This window comes from Mauremys reevesii, linkage group 15 (assembly GCF_016161935.1).
Source record: "Mauremys reevesii isolate NIE-2019 linkage group 15, ASM1616193v1, whole genome shotgun sequence".
In the NCBI taxonomy this organism is placed as follows: domain Eukaryota; kingdom Metazoa; phylum Chordata; order Testudines; family Geoemydidae; genus Mauremys; species Mauremys reevesii.
In genome coordinates this window covers 28,468,444-28,482,948 of record NC_052637.1, presented here as the reverse complement: position 1 = coordinate 28,482,948, position 14,505 = coordinate 28,468,444, and the positions used below count along the sequence as shown (strand labels likewise).

Genomic DNA, 14,505 nt, shown 5'->3' with positions numbered 1-14,505 from the left:
GCATGCTCTGCAGATGCTCCGACTCGGCTTGCTGTCAGCAGGATGGGGGTGTGTCCCATCCCACTGTCCTGTGGCCAGTCTCCTCTCACAATAACCCACATGTGGATCTGATACCCACACGTGGATCTCATGTGTGTCACACAAGTGCCTAGAATCTCTCAGATGCATGGGAGCAGCTCCTATTGAAATCAATGGGAGCCCTCTGAAAGACAGTGTGGCCCAGAGAGCCTATTATGTGTTCATGTGCCAGTCACCTGGATTCCATGTGTGGTTTGCTTGAGTCATGCGGTTGCACACATAGGTTTGGGTGATCTCACGGGGTTTACGTCTGGGCTGCATGGGTCACACAGATCTCAGGTTGCTTAGGTAGTCACATGTAGTTCCCAGGCACTTAATCATACGTCACTTTAAGCTTAGTGTTCTTGCGGGCGAGGGACAGGTCTGCACTGATGTTTGAAGCAGGGATGTTCTGTAAACAGAACAGTGGTAAAATCTCCCCCAGAGATGTAGCAGCCCTCCCTAAAGTCATATTCTGATCCAACGTGAATCCCACTGACGAGCAGGTGCAGAGACGGACACAGCAAAATTCAATTTGGGGTATTTGTTTCCCAGGCTTCGCATTGCCTGTGACAGCACGGAGTCTGAGATGAGCCACCTCTACCCAGCGCTGGCTGAAAATGTGCAGGAGTGCTACCTCCAGAAGGAACCGCTGCTGTACAGCTGCGCAGGCTACAGCACCAAGTACCGGCGCCTCTGCCCATGTCGCGATTACCGGAAAGGACAAGTGGCTCTGTGCAGGGACTGCTTGTGATTCCACCCCCTGCTCCCAGAGTCCGGGGAGCGTGTGTTGTGACATGCCACACGCAACAAGTAGCTTTTTCTCAAAGCTTCTGCAATACCCAAGGACAGGACAGCTCCCTGTTCTTGGAAACTCATGTCGAGACTTTGGATGTCAGACTCTGTCGGTTGTTTTGTCTGCCAGTCAAATGTCCGTGACTGACCACCTGCTCATGTTGGATTTTTGTTTCTCGAGACACATCTCCTTCCACGCCCAAGCCCACCTGAATTTCAGAGGAGCCCAGAGCCGCTTCAGTAGGACAAGACATCAGCAGCCTGTGGGTTTGGGTTTCATCCTCTTTTAACTTCCTGGTTTATTTATTTATATTTTTTATCAAATTAAAGCAGCAAAACAACCACCAGTCCTTCCTGAGGAGTTATTTGGAACAATCTCCTTAGAAATACTTACGTGGGGGTGACAGATCTTGGAAGGTTCCAGTGCCAGACACATCTAGGAAGATGCCTTTGATTCTATCAGTCCGATCCACCGTCCAGCCTTTGGAAGGGGGAGGGGGAGGCGTTCTACACATGCCGATGGGAGCACGTCTCTTATTCCATTCCCGTCACTAGCACTCGTAAGAGCTTGGGAACCCTGCCCCGCAGAAGTGCGGGGGGTGGAGATTCTGGGCACGACATCACAGCACCAGAGACAAGCGTCCTGTGCGGTAGCTCACGGGGGTGTTAATGTTGTGGCAGTCACATGCCAGAACAGAGTGTGCAGGGATCCACCTGTTCACAGCTGGGGCCAAAGAGGGACGTTCTGAGGGAGGGAGCTGACCCGCCCCCAGCAAGTGGTTCCCCATCTCTTCATGCCGCTGTCCTAGTTTCCCCGACGAAGGCCTTGGCTGTAGCAGCCAGTCCTCACCATCCCCGGAATGGGGTGCTCTGCCCCTTTAAGGGACAGGGGCCTGGAGCCAGCCAGCCCTGTTCCATTACCAGACCCAGCTGGGAAGGGGTCAGGTGTGTTCCAGAAAGGTCTGAGAGAGCTGCTGGAAGGGGAGCTCTAGGAGCGAGGTTGATGCCTGGCCCTGGAGCAAAGGGGCAGGGGCAGGGGCAAGACCTCTGGGCCTGGGCTGCTCGGGGTAAGAGCTTGCTTTTGTGTTACTTTGTGAGTTTTTTGTTTGAATTAAACTCCCGCCCCGAGACAGCCCATGGGTGAGGTGTTAGTCCCCTGGGAGCCAGGCCAGCAGCCCTGCAATCTTCCATTCAGTCAGAGACATTCTGCACCACCAGGGAGCATGGGCTGCCCCTGTGAGATGGCTGTGGCAGGTTTGAGCGGGCACAGCTGGCTGTGAGTCGGGTGGCAGGCGTGCCCCACCCCCACCGGTCTCTGGAGGGTTGGGGTGGGGGGGAGCCTGGAGAGCAAGTCCCCCAAAAGCCTGATGTGGCAGGAGGGGTGCGTGGGCCAGCGGTTGGGAATCCCTGAGGAGACAGACCAGGAAGGGTGTGGCATTGTATGGCTGACTCGCAGCACTGGAAGTGTTCGATGAGGCTCTGGGTAGGGAGCTCTCAAGACACGCCCGTGTGCTGAGCCCTGAGAGAAGTGGCTGGTCCCTCAGCGAGCCTTCCTGGGAACCACACTAACAGCATAGGGATGCAAAGGGACCAGTCTGGCAATGTCTGCCCTGCGCCGGGCTCCCCACAGCCTCTTGTGTGTGGTGGGCAGAAGGGGGGGGGGGCGGGAAACTGGTCTGCAGGAGCATCACAGCTGAGAAATCCCCACAGAAAGGGTGGCCCCTGCCCGAGGAACCTGCTGGTCTCTCAACCGCTGTGGGAGGGGGCACACAACGCCCATCCCCTCCACTGGGAGCCACCCCCAGAGTGACCCTGGCAATTATCCTACTGCCTATGAGCAGAATTCACTGTGTGGAGGCTGGGGGGGGGGTGCTCTTCACCGGTGCCAGCCCGGGGCTGGGGAGGAGTGTGTGTGGGTGGGGTTCTCGCCCGGTGCCAGCCCAGGGCTGGGGAGGAGGCGGGGTTCTCTCCCGGTGCCAGCCCAGGGCTGGGGAGGAGCGGGGGCCTCTCACGGTGCCAGCCCAGGGCTGGGGAGGAGGGGGCTCTCACGGTGCCAGCCCAGGGCTGGGAGGAGGAGGGGGCTCTCACGGTGCCAGCCCGGGCTGGGGAGGAGGAGGGGGCTCTCACGGTGCCAGCCCAGGGCTGGGGAGGAGGGGGGGGGCTCTCACGGTGCCAGCCCAGGGCTGGGGAGGAGGGGGGGACACTCCCGGGGCTGGGGAGGAGGGGGGTGTCTCATGGTGCCAGCCCAGGGCTGGGGAGGAGGGGGGGGGCCTCTCACGGTGCCAGCCCGGAGCTGGGGAGGATGGCTGCAGTGGAGCTAGTGGGGGAGTTCACCCCATTTATGGACAGGTGCTGGGACACCCACCTTCCAGCTTGTGACACTGAGTGGCTGCAGTTCCCCATGGCTTCTCCCTTGTTTTCCCAGGGTGACAACTTGGGATCTCTGTGTCTTCCATACCCTGACTGGGGTCTGTGCAGTGTGGGGCACTTCAGAGAGGGAGAGTTTCAGTTCTCACAGCAGAGGACATGGGCACCTAGCGGGTCTCGGCTGGCTCTCAGGAGATGAAGCTACATGTTCTCTCTGCCCTCATGCCTGCCAGCATGTGCCCGGGCTGTGTGATCCTGCTCTGCTGTGCAATCAGACAGGGCCAGACTGCCGCCTGCTGCTGCTGCTGCTGCACCACCACCCAGTGGGGGACGAAGGGGCTATGCTGCAGCTGGAGTCCCAGGAGGAATGCTGGCTGAGTCCGCTAGCCCTCCTCCTAGGGGATGCCAGGGTGTGCATCCCCCATGTGAGGTCCACCCCCTTTACAGAGTGCTCCCCTCCTGCTGCTCCACCAGCTCTAAGGGCTAGTCCAGAGGGAGGGCATGTCTCCATCCTCAGCTGGCCCTCCCACCAGAGTGCCAGCACCTCTGGAGGTGCTAACAGGGAGCCCACAGGTCCTACACCCTGCCCCTCTCACCTCACCCTAACACTGGGCTGATGGGGATAAAGGAGGCTGTCTCCTGCACCACTGCCACTGTGTGTGGCATGAGGTGGGCTCTGGGCATGCCAGCTCTCGCCACCTGGCTGGAGGATAGGGCTGGGCTTTAGATGTGGGACAGGTGCCTGGAGGCCTGCCTGGGGCAGCAGTGCGCATGCTCGGAGACAGAAACTTACGCACCTAGGGACTTGTACTGAAAAAGTTGAGGTGCCGGGTGAGTTGAGGCGCCTTCAGGGCTAGAGGGCAGCTGAGTGGGGGTCTCGTGGATCAGAGTGATGCCTAAAACTGGGATTTAGGTGCGTAAAGCCCAGATTAAGGCAGCTCAGTCACTTTGTGCATAAAGGTCTGAGTCTCTCCGTGCCTCCTAGCCCCCTCTGTAAAATAGGATCATAAGGCTTCCCTCTTGTCCGTCCAGGGGCTGCTCAAATACTGTAGTGATGGAGGCCATAGAAGGACCAGGCTGTATCCTAGGGAGGGTGTACTGCTAGCTTTGGGCTGCCCTTGATGTAAATGGGAAGTGATTTGCAATGTTCCCACTTTCCATGTGCAGCCAACGGCCCCACCTGACTGGAAGGAGGAAGATCAGCACAAACCAAATCAATGAAGGAAAGACGACACACCAAGCGACAGGTGGGATTCTGAGATCTTGTCAATTATTGCAAATGAAAAGAATCAATATATGTTAAAGGGTCACAGGCTCCCAACAGCGCTTTTTTAACCACATCAAATCAGACCATGACAAGAAAATGGAGAGTGGCATTGGAGTGGGAAACCAGGGGAAAGCCAAGGGCTGCCGCGCTGAGTACTTACTCGCATTCTCAATGCGAAGGGAAGCATCAGTAGGATGAGCCAAGGGGAGGAATTACTGCTGGACTCAGGATGCTGAGTTGTGCAAAGAAACAAAAATCTGGGGGACTTTGAATGCTTCCTCTGGTCACTGAGCCACAAGGACCTTAAGGCCCACATGTGCAAATTCCAGTGCAATGCCTGTTCCGTGTGCAAAACCCTTCACCTTTGCCCCTCGTGTGCACAAATTGCCCGTCTGCATGCGCAATTGTAACCCTTGCTAGTGCAGTGTGAGACTTTGTCCCTGCCTGATGCAGGTCTGTATAAGAGGATAAATGTCTATTACTGTGGCTGCCTTACGGCATGACTCCTTTGGCTCAAGTGGGAGCGGTTCATGCTTTTAACGCTGACGGGCTCTGGTTCAAATCCAAGTGGAGTAGGAGTCATGCAATGGTCTGATTTCTGAGGAAATTGGGAGGGTGCCTATGGGTTTCTCTGTTGCATGGGGTTTTGGAAAGCTGCCCCAGGTGTTACTATTGGGTGCAGCCACAATTTGCTAAATAAGACAGCTGCTGGATACAACACATCCTCACTAGAACAATTAAACTGTGCTTCTAGCCCCTCTGTTTGATCTCTGCGCCTTCCCAGCAGACCATGTTTCAGTGCACGACCCACTTTTCTGAGAGCCTTCAGTCTCTGCTGTGCCAGCCTCTGGCAGCATTACCATCCCACTGGCATTGCCAGCCCTTCTGATCTCCCAAGGGTATAAATGTTACCTGACATCACTGATGGGCATTAACTCCTTCTGAAGACCATATACAGAGGGCTTCTGATTTGGGCTTTATTAATTTAAATTTGGGGAGGGTATTTTAGTGATTTTTGAATTCTATGTCCATGTCTAAAAATCAGGGCTTTTGGGGGCTTTCTCTGTCAATATGGAAGAGATTTTTGGGGGGGTACTTCCCCAAATTCTTCTCTAAATAGGGTCCGCTTTAATTTGTATAACAATGGCTTACACATAGTTAAAGCTTAGCTTGCTCATTATTGAACCCCTGGTCTGGGGTTTAGTGTATTTGTTCCCTAGAGCACGTTAACGCAGTACTGCATCAAACAGCACTACATGAAAGCGCATCAGGGAACCTTTGGTGTGCACAAGCAAGGTCTACATGGACCAGTTCAGTCACACACCCGGAGTCCACATTATTGCTTCCTGTAGACAACCTCTTTGATGCAAGTCAGAGAGCAGGAGCATCCCCTATAGAAACAAACGTCACTGGGAAAGGGGTGACATCAGCACGAATTGAGTAACCATTTCTGTGTTTTTCTGGCATTTATTGGATGAACCAATTTTATTTTTTTTATCGGTGGTGTTCTACTGGGGTTTATCGGTTAAAACCTAAAATCAGAAGCCGTAAATATACCCCACACAACAGGCAAACCAAGCAGCATCACCAGCTACCTGCTCAGAGAGCTGTTTAGAAATGGTGCCACATGGGGGTAGTGTAGAGATTCACACACATTGTGTATCCCCCTTCTCCCTTGGTAATACATGTACAGTTCTCTGCTTTGTCCTTGCCTCTTTGTCTCTTGTTTTATATGAAAATAAATATGACCGGCCTATGAAAGGGAAGGCTCATTCTTTGTCTCTCTCTGGATGGATTGGGAACTGTTCTCAGTCTGGGATCCTACAGAGGGTGGGAGCATTTCTCAGCTATTGTGAGAACAAGAAGGAAGGTGATGCCCCCATGTGGTTGGTTGGAGGGACCAATGTGCCGTGTTCTGCTGCGGATCAGGCTTCTGTGCCAAAGGAAACCAGAAATGTGGGGAGCAAAGGCCTCTGGCTGAGGCATGTAAACCTGCCCCTCACCTTCCACGCTGCTCAATGCTGTCGCATTAGGAGACGCTGCCGTAATAAAGAGCCAGCTCCCCCAGTGTGCGTTGAATCAATGGTGCTACACCAGCAGGGTATCTGCCCCCACGCGTGGAGGAATTGGGGAAGCTTCTGCAGTGACAGTCACTCTGTGCGTATTGGGGGAGGGAGGGATGCAATCGAGCCAACTCAAGAGTTTTTCACAATATTTATTTCTGGTAATAACTGATACATTAGCGAGATGAGGAACAAGGACGTGGTGGGTCGTTTCTTTTGCTGCTTGTGTTTGCTATTTCATTGTCAGCGTCTCTCCAGGTTGGGTCTCTGACAGCCCCCATGTCAACTTTCTTTTTGAGTTTCTCCATCTAATTATCCCAGGAGATGATGGGCCTGATTCCCGTTTACACAGGGACCTCTCTGCACCACTCGAGCAGTTTGTGGGGCCTTACAGTGGGAGTAGGTGTATTATTTGGACAGCACCGCGGAGCCCCACTCAGGGACCAGGACCCTAGTGTTCTAGGTGCTGTAAAACTCAGATCTAGAAGATAGCTCTGCCCTATGAGATTGCAATCTCATAAAGTGTAATTTACTCCATTTTAAGTCCCCTTTACTCTGCCTGTGGTGTAAAGTAGCCTCAGTGTAAATGAGAATCAGGCCCTATGAATTAAAACCAATAATGCACTCTCCTATCCGTGAAATGGTAAGAACACAAAACAAAAATATTTCATCCTTACCTGAAAAGGTGGGACCCAAAGGTTTCATGTCGTGCATGTTACATTAGCACAAGTCTTCACATAAAGCAGTGAAAATGTGCTATGAAAAATCCTTTTAAGGTACTTGTCATAATTTGTAAAGTATCAGTATTAGTCACCATTGCCTAGAGAAACTGCTTGAGTGCTTCACATTTCAATTTTTTCCCCATTCCTTTACCAAAATGTGCTGTCTCAGATTGTATATTTGCAAACTGGTTTATTAATGCAAGGTGGCTCATGAGCATGAGGATACATGTGCTGGTTTGTGACTGTCGGATTGTGCATTTGAGCAGGGATGCAACTACTGGTTTGTTATTGTAGGGTTGCTCACTCAAGCCTGGCTGTGAAAGCTAGCGGGTTATTGGAGGGTTGCCACTGACATTTTTTCTTCTATTGGAGTTGTATAACCTCTTTTTTATTAAAATAGCTATAAAGTTATATGCAGTGTGGAAACAGGGCTGAAAAATAAAACAGATTGGTCACATGCTGGATCTGTTCTCCCTTTTACTGCCTTACTGTCCAGTGAGACAGCTGCTGTGTCCTGTCAGACGTTCCAGCTGGAGCCCTCACTCCTTGAGCTGCATCTCGGAGCACTGAAAAGGTGTTCTGTCAGCTCAGATCTGGGTAGAGCAGGAAGCCAGTGTTCCCTTCTGGCCACCTTAAAAGAAGTCTCGAATGTGTCTAAAACTGTTAGTATTTACATTAGAGTAGCACTTAGAGGCCCCATCCAAGATCGGATCCCATTGGGCTAAGCACTATACAAACACAGAGCGAGAGGCAGTCCCTACTCTGAAGAGTTTATAAGCCAATAGAGAAGATAGATAAAGGGTGAGTGGGGAAACTGAGGAACAGGAAGTGACTTGCTCACAGGTGCATTGTGGGCCAGGGGCAGAGCTAGGAATAGAATCGAGCCTGATCTCTTTGTTCCTAAGCCGCACTACTCCCCTAAAGGCACTCCTTAGTCGTTAGAGGGAAGCTGTGATGCAGGGGTCTTGGCCCAGCTCTCAGGCGAGGGGGCTACAACTGTGGAAAGTTTGGGGACCACTGGACTGCAGGGTCTCAGCAGGGGGTGCCAGACAGAGTATTTGCAGCCCCAGCGTGTGCCTAGAGACCCAGCCAGCGCTGTGCCTGGACTCTGTTCAGCTCAGGAGGCTGGGACCCAGTGGGGTGAGCCCCGTACACAGCAGCCTGGGGAGTGTCCCTCCAAATGGGAAGCGCTGCCTGGGCCGTGTGTTTGATAGTAGTGCCAGAGAAAGCCCAAAATGAGTGCAGTGAAATGGATGGGGAGATGGCTCTTAAAGGATTATCTGGCTATGACAGTGGATGGCTTTGTGGGGGTGGGACTTTTCATCTCTGGGACACTGGTTTGAATCTTGCGTGGGGTGGAAGTGACCCCGGACAGCTGTGAGCTGATGTTTGCTTGGTGGCCTATGTGAAATGAGTTGCTGGGTCTTAGCCAGGCCCTGGTGGGCTGATGCCTGCATCATACAGCTGCCCTTCCAATCAGGCTCCACGCTGGCAATCTCAGCAGAGGCTGGGGATTGAGGGGAGCTGGGGCAGTGTGGGGGGGGAGCTGGCAATGGCTTGCTCTATGGTCGAATAAAGGACTTCAGTCCCCAGGAGTGGCAGCATAACACCTTTCCCCAGCGTCGCATTCGCTTAACACAGGCTGATGTAGAAACAGTGTCTGTTGTGGGCTCAGAGGAGCGTCATCCCATTCCAGAACTGGAAGAGGGCAGGATGTCGCTGGGGCTGGCACATCAGCAGGCAAACGGGGCGAGATGACAGCAGAGAAACCCACCCGCTGGGGAGCCAGCCAAAGCCTCTTTGGGAGAACAGGAACTAAGCCAGGTGTCCATGTCAGCAGGTGAAGCTGGGAACTCTAACACATCCCAGAGCGGGTTGCTTGTATCCCAGGAAAGACAAGGCAGAAAACCCTTGATATTCCTGCAATTCCTAAGGTGAAAAGCAAGAAGAAAAACCCTGTTTACCCTTCTCAATCTGTCCCAACGTAGCACAAAGGGGCAAAAGCATCTCCATAGTTAGTCCAAGTGCTAGGGACAGCACAGCTTGCCTGCTTCCATCCTGGGACAGGCAGGCAGGTGAGGAGGGGATCCAGCTTAGCTGCAGCAGGATATCGGGGCACGGCATTCAAAGACTACCCCCACGCTTAACTCTTCCACCTCTTTAGTCTTCCAAGTAATGGGCACACATGGATGAGGAGAGAATCCTGGGGTTGCAGGGAGTTAGGTCAGGGTGTGCCGTGGGGGAAAGAAAGAGCCTAGCTGGGAACAGAAATGGCTGTCATGAATACCGGGCGCTGCCACTGGTGGACAAAGGCTACCTGGAGAGTGAGAGGTGGGCTTCTTTCAGAGTGCAGGGCCCGATCAGCCCCAGTGTTGATTCACCCTCCTCTGGAACATGGGAGCTGCTTCTGCTAAGGACCCAGTTTCTAGGAGTTCTTAAATCAAGGTGCTCAAACCCAAAAGTGAGCTACAGCTATGGGCTGGATGGATCCTGTCTCTACTGCAGAAGTGTCCACTCGGCAGCAACCCCATTCCCAGAGCCCTGCCCCCCAGCCTGCAGGCTGAAATTTGGGAGGGATGGATTCTTTGGCGGCTGCTGTGCCCTAAGGTTTTTCCAAAGTCCTGGCCAGAAAGCGGGAGGTGATGTCCCTGCAATACCACAGCCTCAGGCCACCAGGCCCAGGCAACACCCAAAGCTATTAATTTGGGGCCATTTTACACTGAACCTGTCCCTGGATGCTGCCAGGAGGAGTGTCCTGGTGTGGGATTTCCTCACAAGTGAAACCAAGTCCGCACTTTCACCCATCGGGTAAGGGGCTCAGTCTCTCTGTGTGTTGGGGTAAATCCAGTAGCTAATGGTATTTGCTCTGCTATATGTCACAGAGAAAGTCTGGAGTGGCGATTATGAGCTTCCCAGAAGCAGACTTCATCCTGAAAGGCAGCTCGCAGGTCAGCGTCCCAGTGGCAGTCACCATCCCCGTGCGCTCTTGGGCTACTCCGCCCACATCTTGCTAGCAGACCCACCCGGGCAGCAGGAGGTGAAGTCAAGATTTCCATTTGGCAGCGGACTGTCGTGTGGCTTGTGGGATGGGGTGATGGAGCTGGTATTCTCTGGGCTTTTGAATGGGCAGCCCCATGCACTGTCTCAGTGAGGCTTTAATGGAATCTTTTCTCCCCCTCCCATCCACTTAAACAGCATGACCATGGGATGATTTCTGTTCCCTTCCTGCTGACATAAGCCTCCAAGTCCCAACCTCTCAGGCATGTGGAGGGTGCATGATACATTGCAAGAGTTTTCTGATATTAGCGTGAGGTTTGCTGGGGTTGGGATGGGGCGAAGGGATATTGCTGAATATATCACATCTGTGTTTTATACGGGTGGAAAATATCAGAGCTATATTGTTGCAACAAGCACCTGAGTCACCTTTACCAGCCTCTTGTGACACAGAGACAGGCCTCTAGGTTGTCTTATTTTTCTTTCTTTGCTGCTGTCAAACTGCAGCTAGTAAGTAGTGGATGGATTCAGAGGCAGCCTGCATACTAAGGAGAGGCAGCAAGGCATTGTCTAGGAGAGTGGGGAGTGAAAAGAGGCACATTACTGTTATGAATCCATGGCTACCTTGGACTTCTTGGTTCATCACTGGGCTGCACACCAGGGCTACTCAGAACTTTCATGGCAACAGAATTCAAATCTTTCAGCTCCAAAAGCACAAGTCTCTAGTGCTTGAGCTAAGGGAGAATCTCCATTAGCTGTTACCAGTATAGGGCCTATGACACACTGTTAAGCAGTTCTGAACCATCCAGTAGAGGGAAGTGGTGTGCAGCCACACACCCCATCTTAACCCATTTATTACACCAGGCCATTCTCCCAGTAGTAAGAGTATGAAAGGGTTGCATGTGGCAATGAATGGCGGGAAGGTAGTCAGCCATCTCTGTATCACCATTCTCCTGGCTGCCTCAGGGAGTCCTCTCCACAGGGCTAAGGATGATCCCTGCCTGGATCCAGGGGCTATGCGTCAGCCTTGGATGGAAATGGCAGTTCAGGCTGAGGTCAATGGAAATTGAGGGGTGCTTAGCCACCTTCAGGATTGGGTCCCAACTTGCCATGTCCCAAGCTGGGCGAGACGTAGGTTCCCTGTTGTGCAGGGAGTTCTTAGCTTTATTTCAGTCAGGCCTGCTGTCAGCATGGTCCCTGCTTTTGTGCCATCAGCGTGTTTCAGCGACTCAGATACAACATCTTATCGAGACACATCCCTTTGATCACAGTGCTGCTGAGATGTTAATCTTTCCGTTCCCAGATGCACTTTCTTTGTCTTCATTCAAGTGAATGAAAGGAGAAGGTGGCTTTTTTTTTTTAAATGTGCATTTCTAATTCCTTCTGATGGCTCTGCTGCTGCTCCAGGCCTGGAGCACGGATACCAGAGCCATGGGAAAGAGGGCAAAACAACTTGGGTTTCTGACAGTCTGTAGTGGTAATAGTGATCACTTCCCTTTGCATCTCAAGGCGTGTGTGGGGTCTCTAGCAGAGGCAAACTGAGAGAATGTTTCATAAATAGGCAGCACCAGGAAACTGGAGAAGGATGGTCCAGCTGTTAGGTGCTAGGCTGAGACAGGGGAGACCTGGGTTTGATTCTATGCTCTGCCACAAACTTCCTTTGTGACCTTAGCCAAGTCATTTAGGGCCAGATACTCACTGCTATTTAGGTACCTTATTCATATTGATTTCAATAGGAGTTAGGCACCTAAATAACTCTGCAGGTCTGGGCTGTAGTCTTTCTGCGTCTCAGAAAAGCACGTGGAGACCTATCTCACAAGGGTATCGTGAGGGTAAATACTTTAGAGTGTGAGGTGCTCAGATGCTATGGGAATGGGGCCATTGAAGTACTTCAGACAGACGGACAGCAAGGTCAGTGGGAAGAATGAGCTGCCTGCTTGGGGATGTGGGCAGATTGCCATGCAGATTGCCCAAGTCTACTGGGGGTCACAGAATGACTCAATCCCAGAGGTGAAACTTGCGTACAACAGGACACTGCAGCCTAGGTAGGTGTTTCTGCAACTCTTGATTCTCTTTCTGCTTTTCCAGCTTTCTCCTGTTCTTCCAGTGTGAGCGCATTGACACACTGCCTCCCTAAAGCTTAATGCTACACTGCATGATTCAGGCACTTGCAAAGAAAGAGCCACCTAGGAGAGCATGGACTTCCCCCAGTGACTGTTCAGAGTGAAGCTGCACACACGGCAAGCTCCATCCCCTTTGATTAGGGATGCTGTGGGATAGCTCTGTCCTCTGGGGCGAATGCCTGTAAGAACCGCATAGGAATGTCCTTTGTTCCATCTGCTTGATGGCCAGCATGTTCTCTACAGGGGCGTTCCCGGCATTCCCTCTCTAGGCACTGAAACGCCTTCATCTGTTGAAAAGCCCATGCTTCTAACATGGTTTCTCCAATGTATTTCCACGCCAGCCAGCACCAATAGCCAGTGCACCCTGGTGCAGGATTGGTTTGGATGATCTTCCAAGGTCAGTTTGCATTGCAAAGAATGGGGTGGGAATCCAGCAAGCTGCCAAACCGCTTTGCATGTGCAGCTCAACCATCCCAGCCTGCATTAGGCTGCTTTTTGCAGGGACGCAGACGTCCTTGATCAGAGGCAGCCGGCTAGCTGCTATCAGGGAAACGGCTTCCCCATTGCCCTCCCTGGGCTTTTAACTAGATAGACTGCAATAAAAGTGGCAGTCTGCTTTAATCACCAACTTGCCTGACCTGCAAGCAACTCAGCAATGAGACTCAAGAACTGCTGAGGAAGTCTCCCCTGCGATCCACTCGTCTGCATTAGAGCTGTTAAAAGTGACCCAGCCACCGAGAGCTGTTGCTGGTCACTGTCCCCCTGGGAAATTATCTCCATGAAAGGCAAAGAAGCACTAGAACATCAGTGAAAGGGCAGACGCTGAGGGAAGCAACAGATGTCAAAGGGACCCTAGCAATTCGAATAGGGCTGCGGAGAGAAATGTTTTCATAGGATTCCATAAAAAAAAATCAATGGAAAGAGTTTTGTTCAGTAAAAAAGTGTAAACTGTGCCCTGCAGTGCTGGAAACCAAACACACCACCTTTGTGCGCAGGAACCAGGAAGTGAAACTCACCAGCCTCGTGAATGCACGGAAGAAATAAACAGCAGAAAAGGTGACAAGCAGAGACAGGCTCTAAGCGCCCAAAGAATCAGATCTGGTTTGAAAATCCTTAGACTGCCAGGGTCATTATGACCAACCCCAAAGTTCCAAAAATCAGAAGTCAGGCCCCCAAAATCATGAGATTGATTTATAAATCATGAGATTTATTTTTTCATATAAACAATTTGAGGTTCGTTTATATTTGCCTTCTGGTTTCTGGGCCTTTGTGGTTCATGCGCTTCAAGTTTTCAAGCTTTTCTCCACATCCAGAAGCATGGGAAACGTATTTTTTTTAAACAAAGAAAACTGGGATTCGAATACAATTTCTTGATTCCAGCTGCGGGGGCTTCAGGAAGAACACCAAATATCATGTGACTCGGGATCAATTTGTGTGAGCTGGTGACACTCCAGGGTGTTTGGGGGTCAGGCATTTTTGGTTTGTCTCATTATAGAGATGTGCTTCCATTTTTCCAAAGACATCAGGGCCAGTTTTTCAAGTGCTCAGCTCCCAAAATTGTGGCAAGATTTTCGAAACTGCTCATCTCCCAGTGAGGCATCAGTGAATAATTGCTCTATGGGTCAGTGCATCATGCCACCAAACACACAGATGAGCCTGGTGGGGTCTGAAGTTGGAGCACACGTGCATCAGAACGAGTCTTTCTGCGTGCGCACACACACACACCGGAGCTAGGTAAGAGTGGGCAGTGCTACAATTATCCTCGAGCTCTTGTCCATCCAATTTTGCACTGAAAATGACAGCTTCCATCCTAGCCAGGCAAATTTACACAAAGGAAAGCATTGATTAAGTAGTTCTGTGTCTTTGAGCGAGCGTGTGTATAAATAAAATCAGGAGAGTCTCTATTCACAGATTATTATTATTATTTTTTAAATAATACTTTGCATTCCGATGGCACCCGTCATTTAAGAATCTCAAAGCAAGTGCTTTGCAAATGTTCAGCTGACTCTCACAACAGCCCTGTGAGTGAGGGAGTGTGTGGGGAGCTGAGAGAGAGAATACTAGGAAACTTACAAGCTGCTGCAGAAGCTGGTGCTGCTAGGTGTGTAGTCCAGAAC

General features: G+C 51.6%; 1 protein-coding gene and 1 long non-coding RNA gene across 8 annotated transcripts in view; both read left to right on the top strand.

The window, feature by feature from the left end:
* Nucleotides 1-1,406, top strand: part of MGAT5B (alpha-1,6-mannosylglycoprotein 6-beta-N-acetylglucosaminyltransferase B) — a 170,812-nt gene extending 169,406 nt beyond the window's left edge. For 4 of the 7 annotated variants that reach the window (XM_039502381.1, XM_039502382.1, XM_039502386.1 and 1 more), the window contains one exon: nt 613-1,405. In XM_039502381.1, the coding sequence (XP_039358315.1) occupies nt 613-811 (199 nt within the window). In that variant the 3' untranslated portion in view covers nt 812-1,405. Of the gene's footprint in view, nt 1-612 lie in introns of all 7 variants that reach the window. The other 3 variants (XM_039502380.1, XM_039502383.1, XM_039502379.1) reach the window with 2 other exon arrangements.
* A 364-nt stretch (nt 1,407-1,770) lies between these two features.
* LOC120383689 lies at nt 1,771-10,699 on the top strand. The gene is made up of 3 exons (XR_005588500.1): nt 1,771-1,851; nt 4,387-4,466; nt 10,154-10,699. It is a non-coding gene; the product is annotated as an uncharacterized LOC120383689 (long non-coding RNA).
* Nucleotides 10,700-14,505: the final 3,806 nt, after the last annotated feature.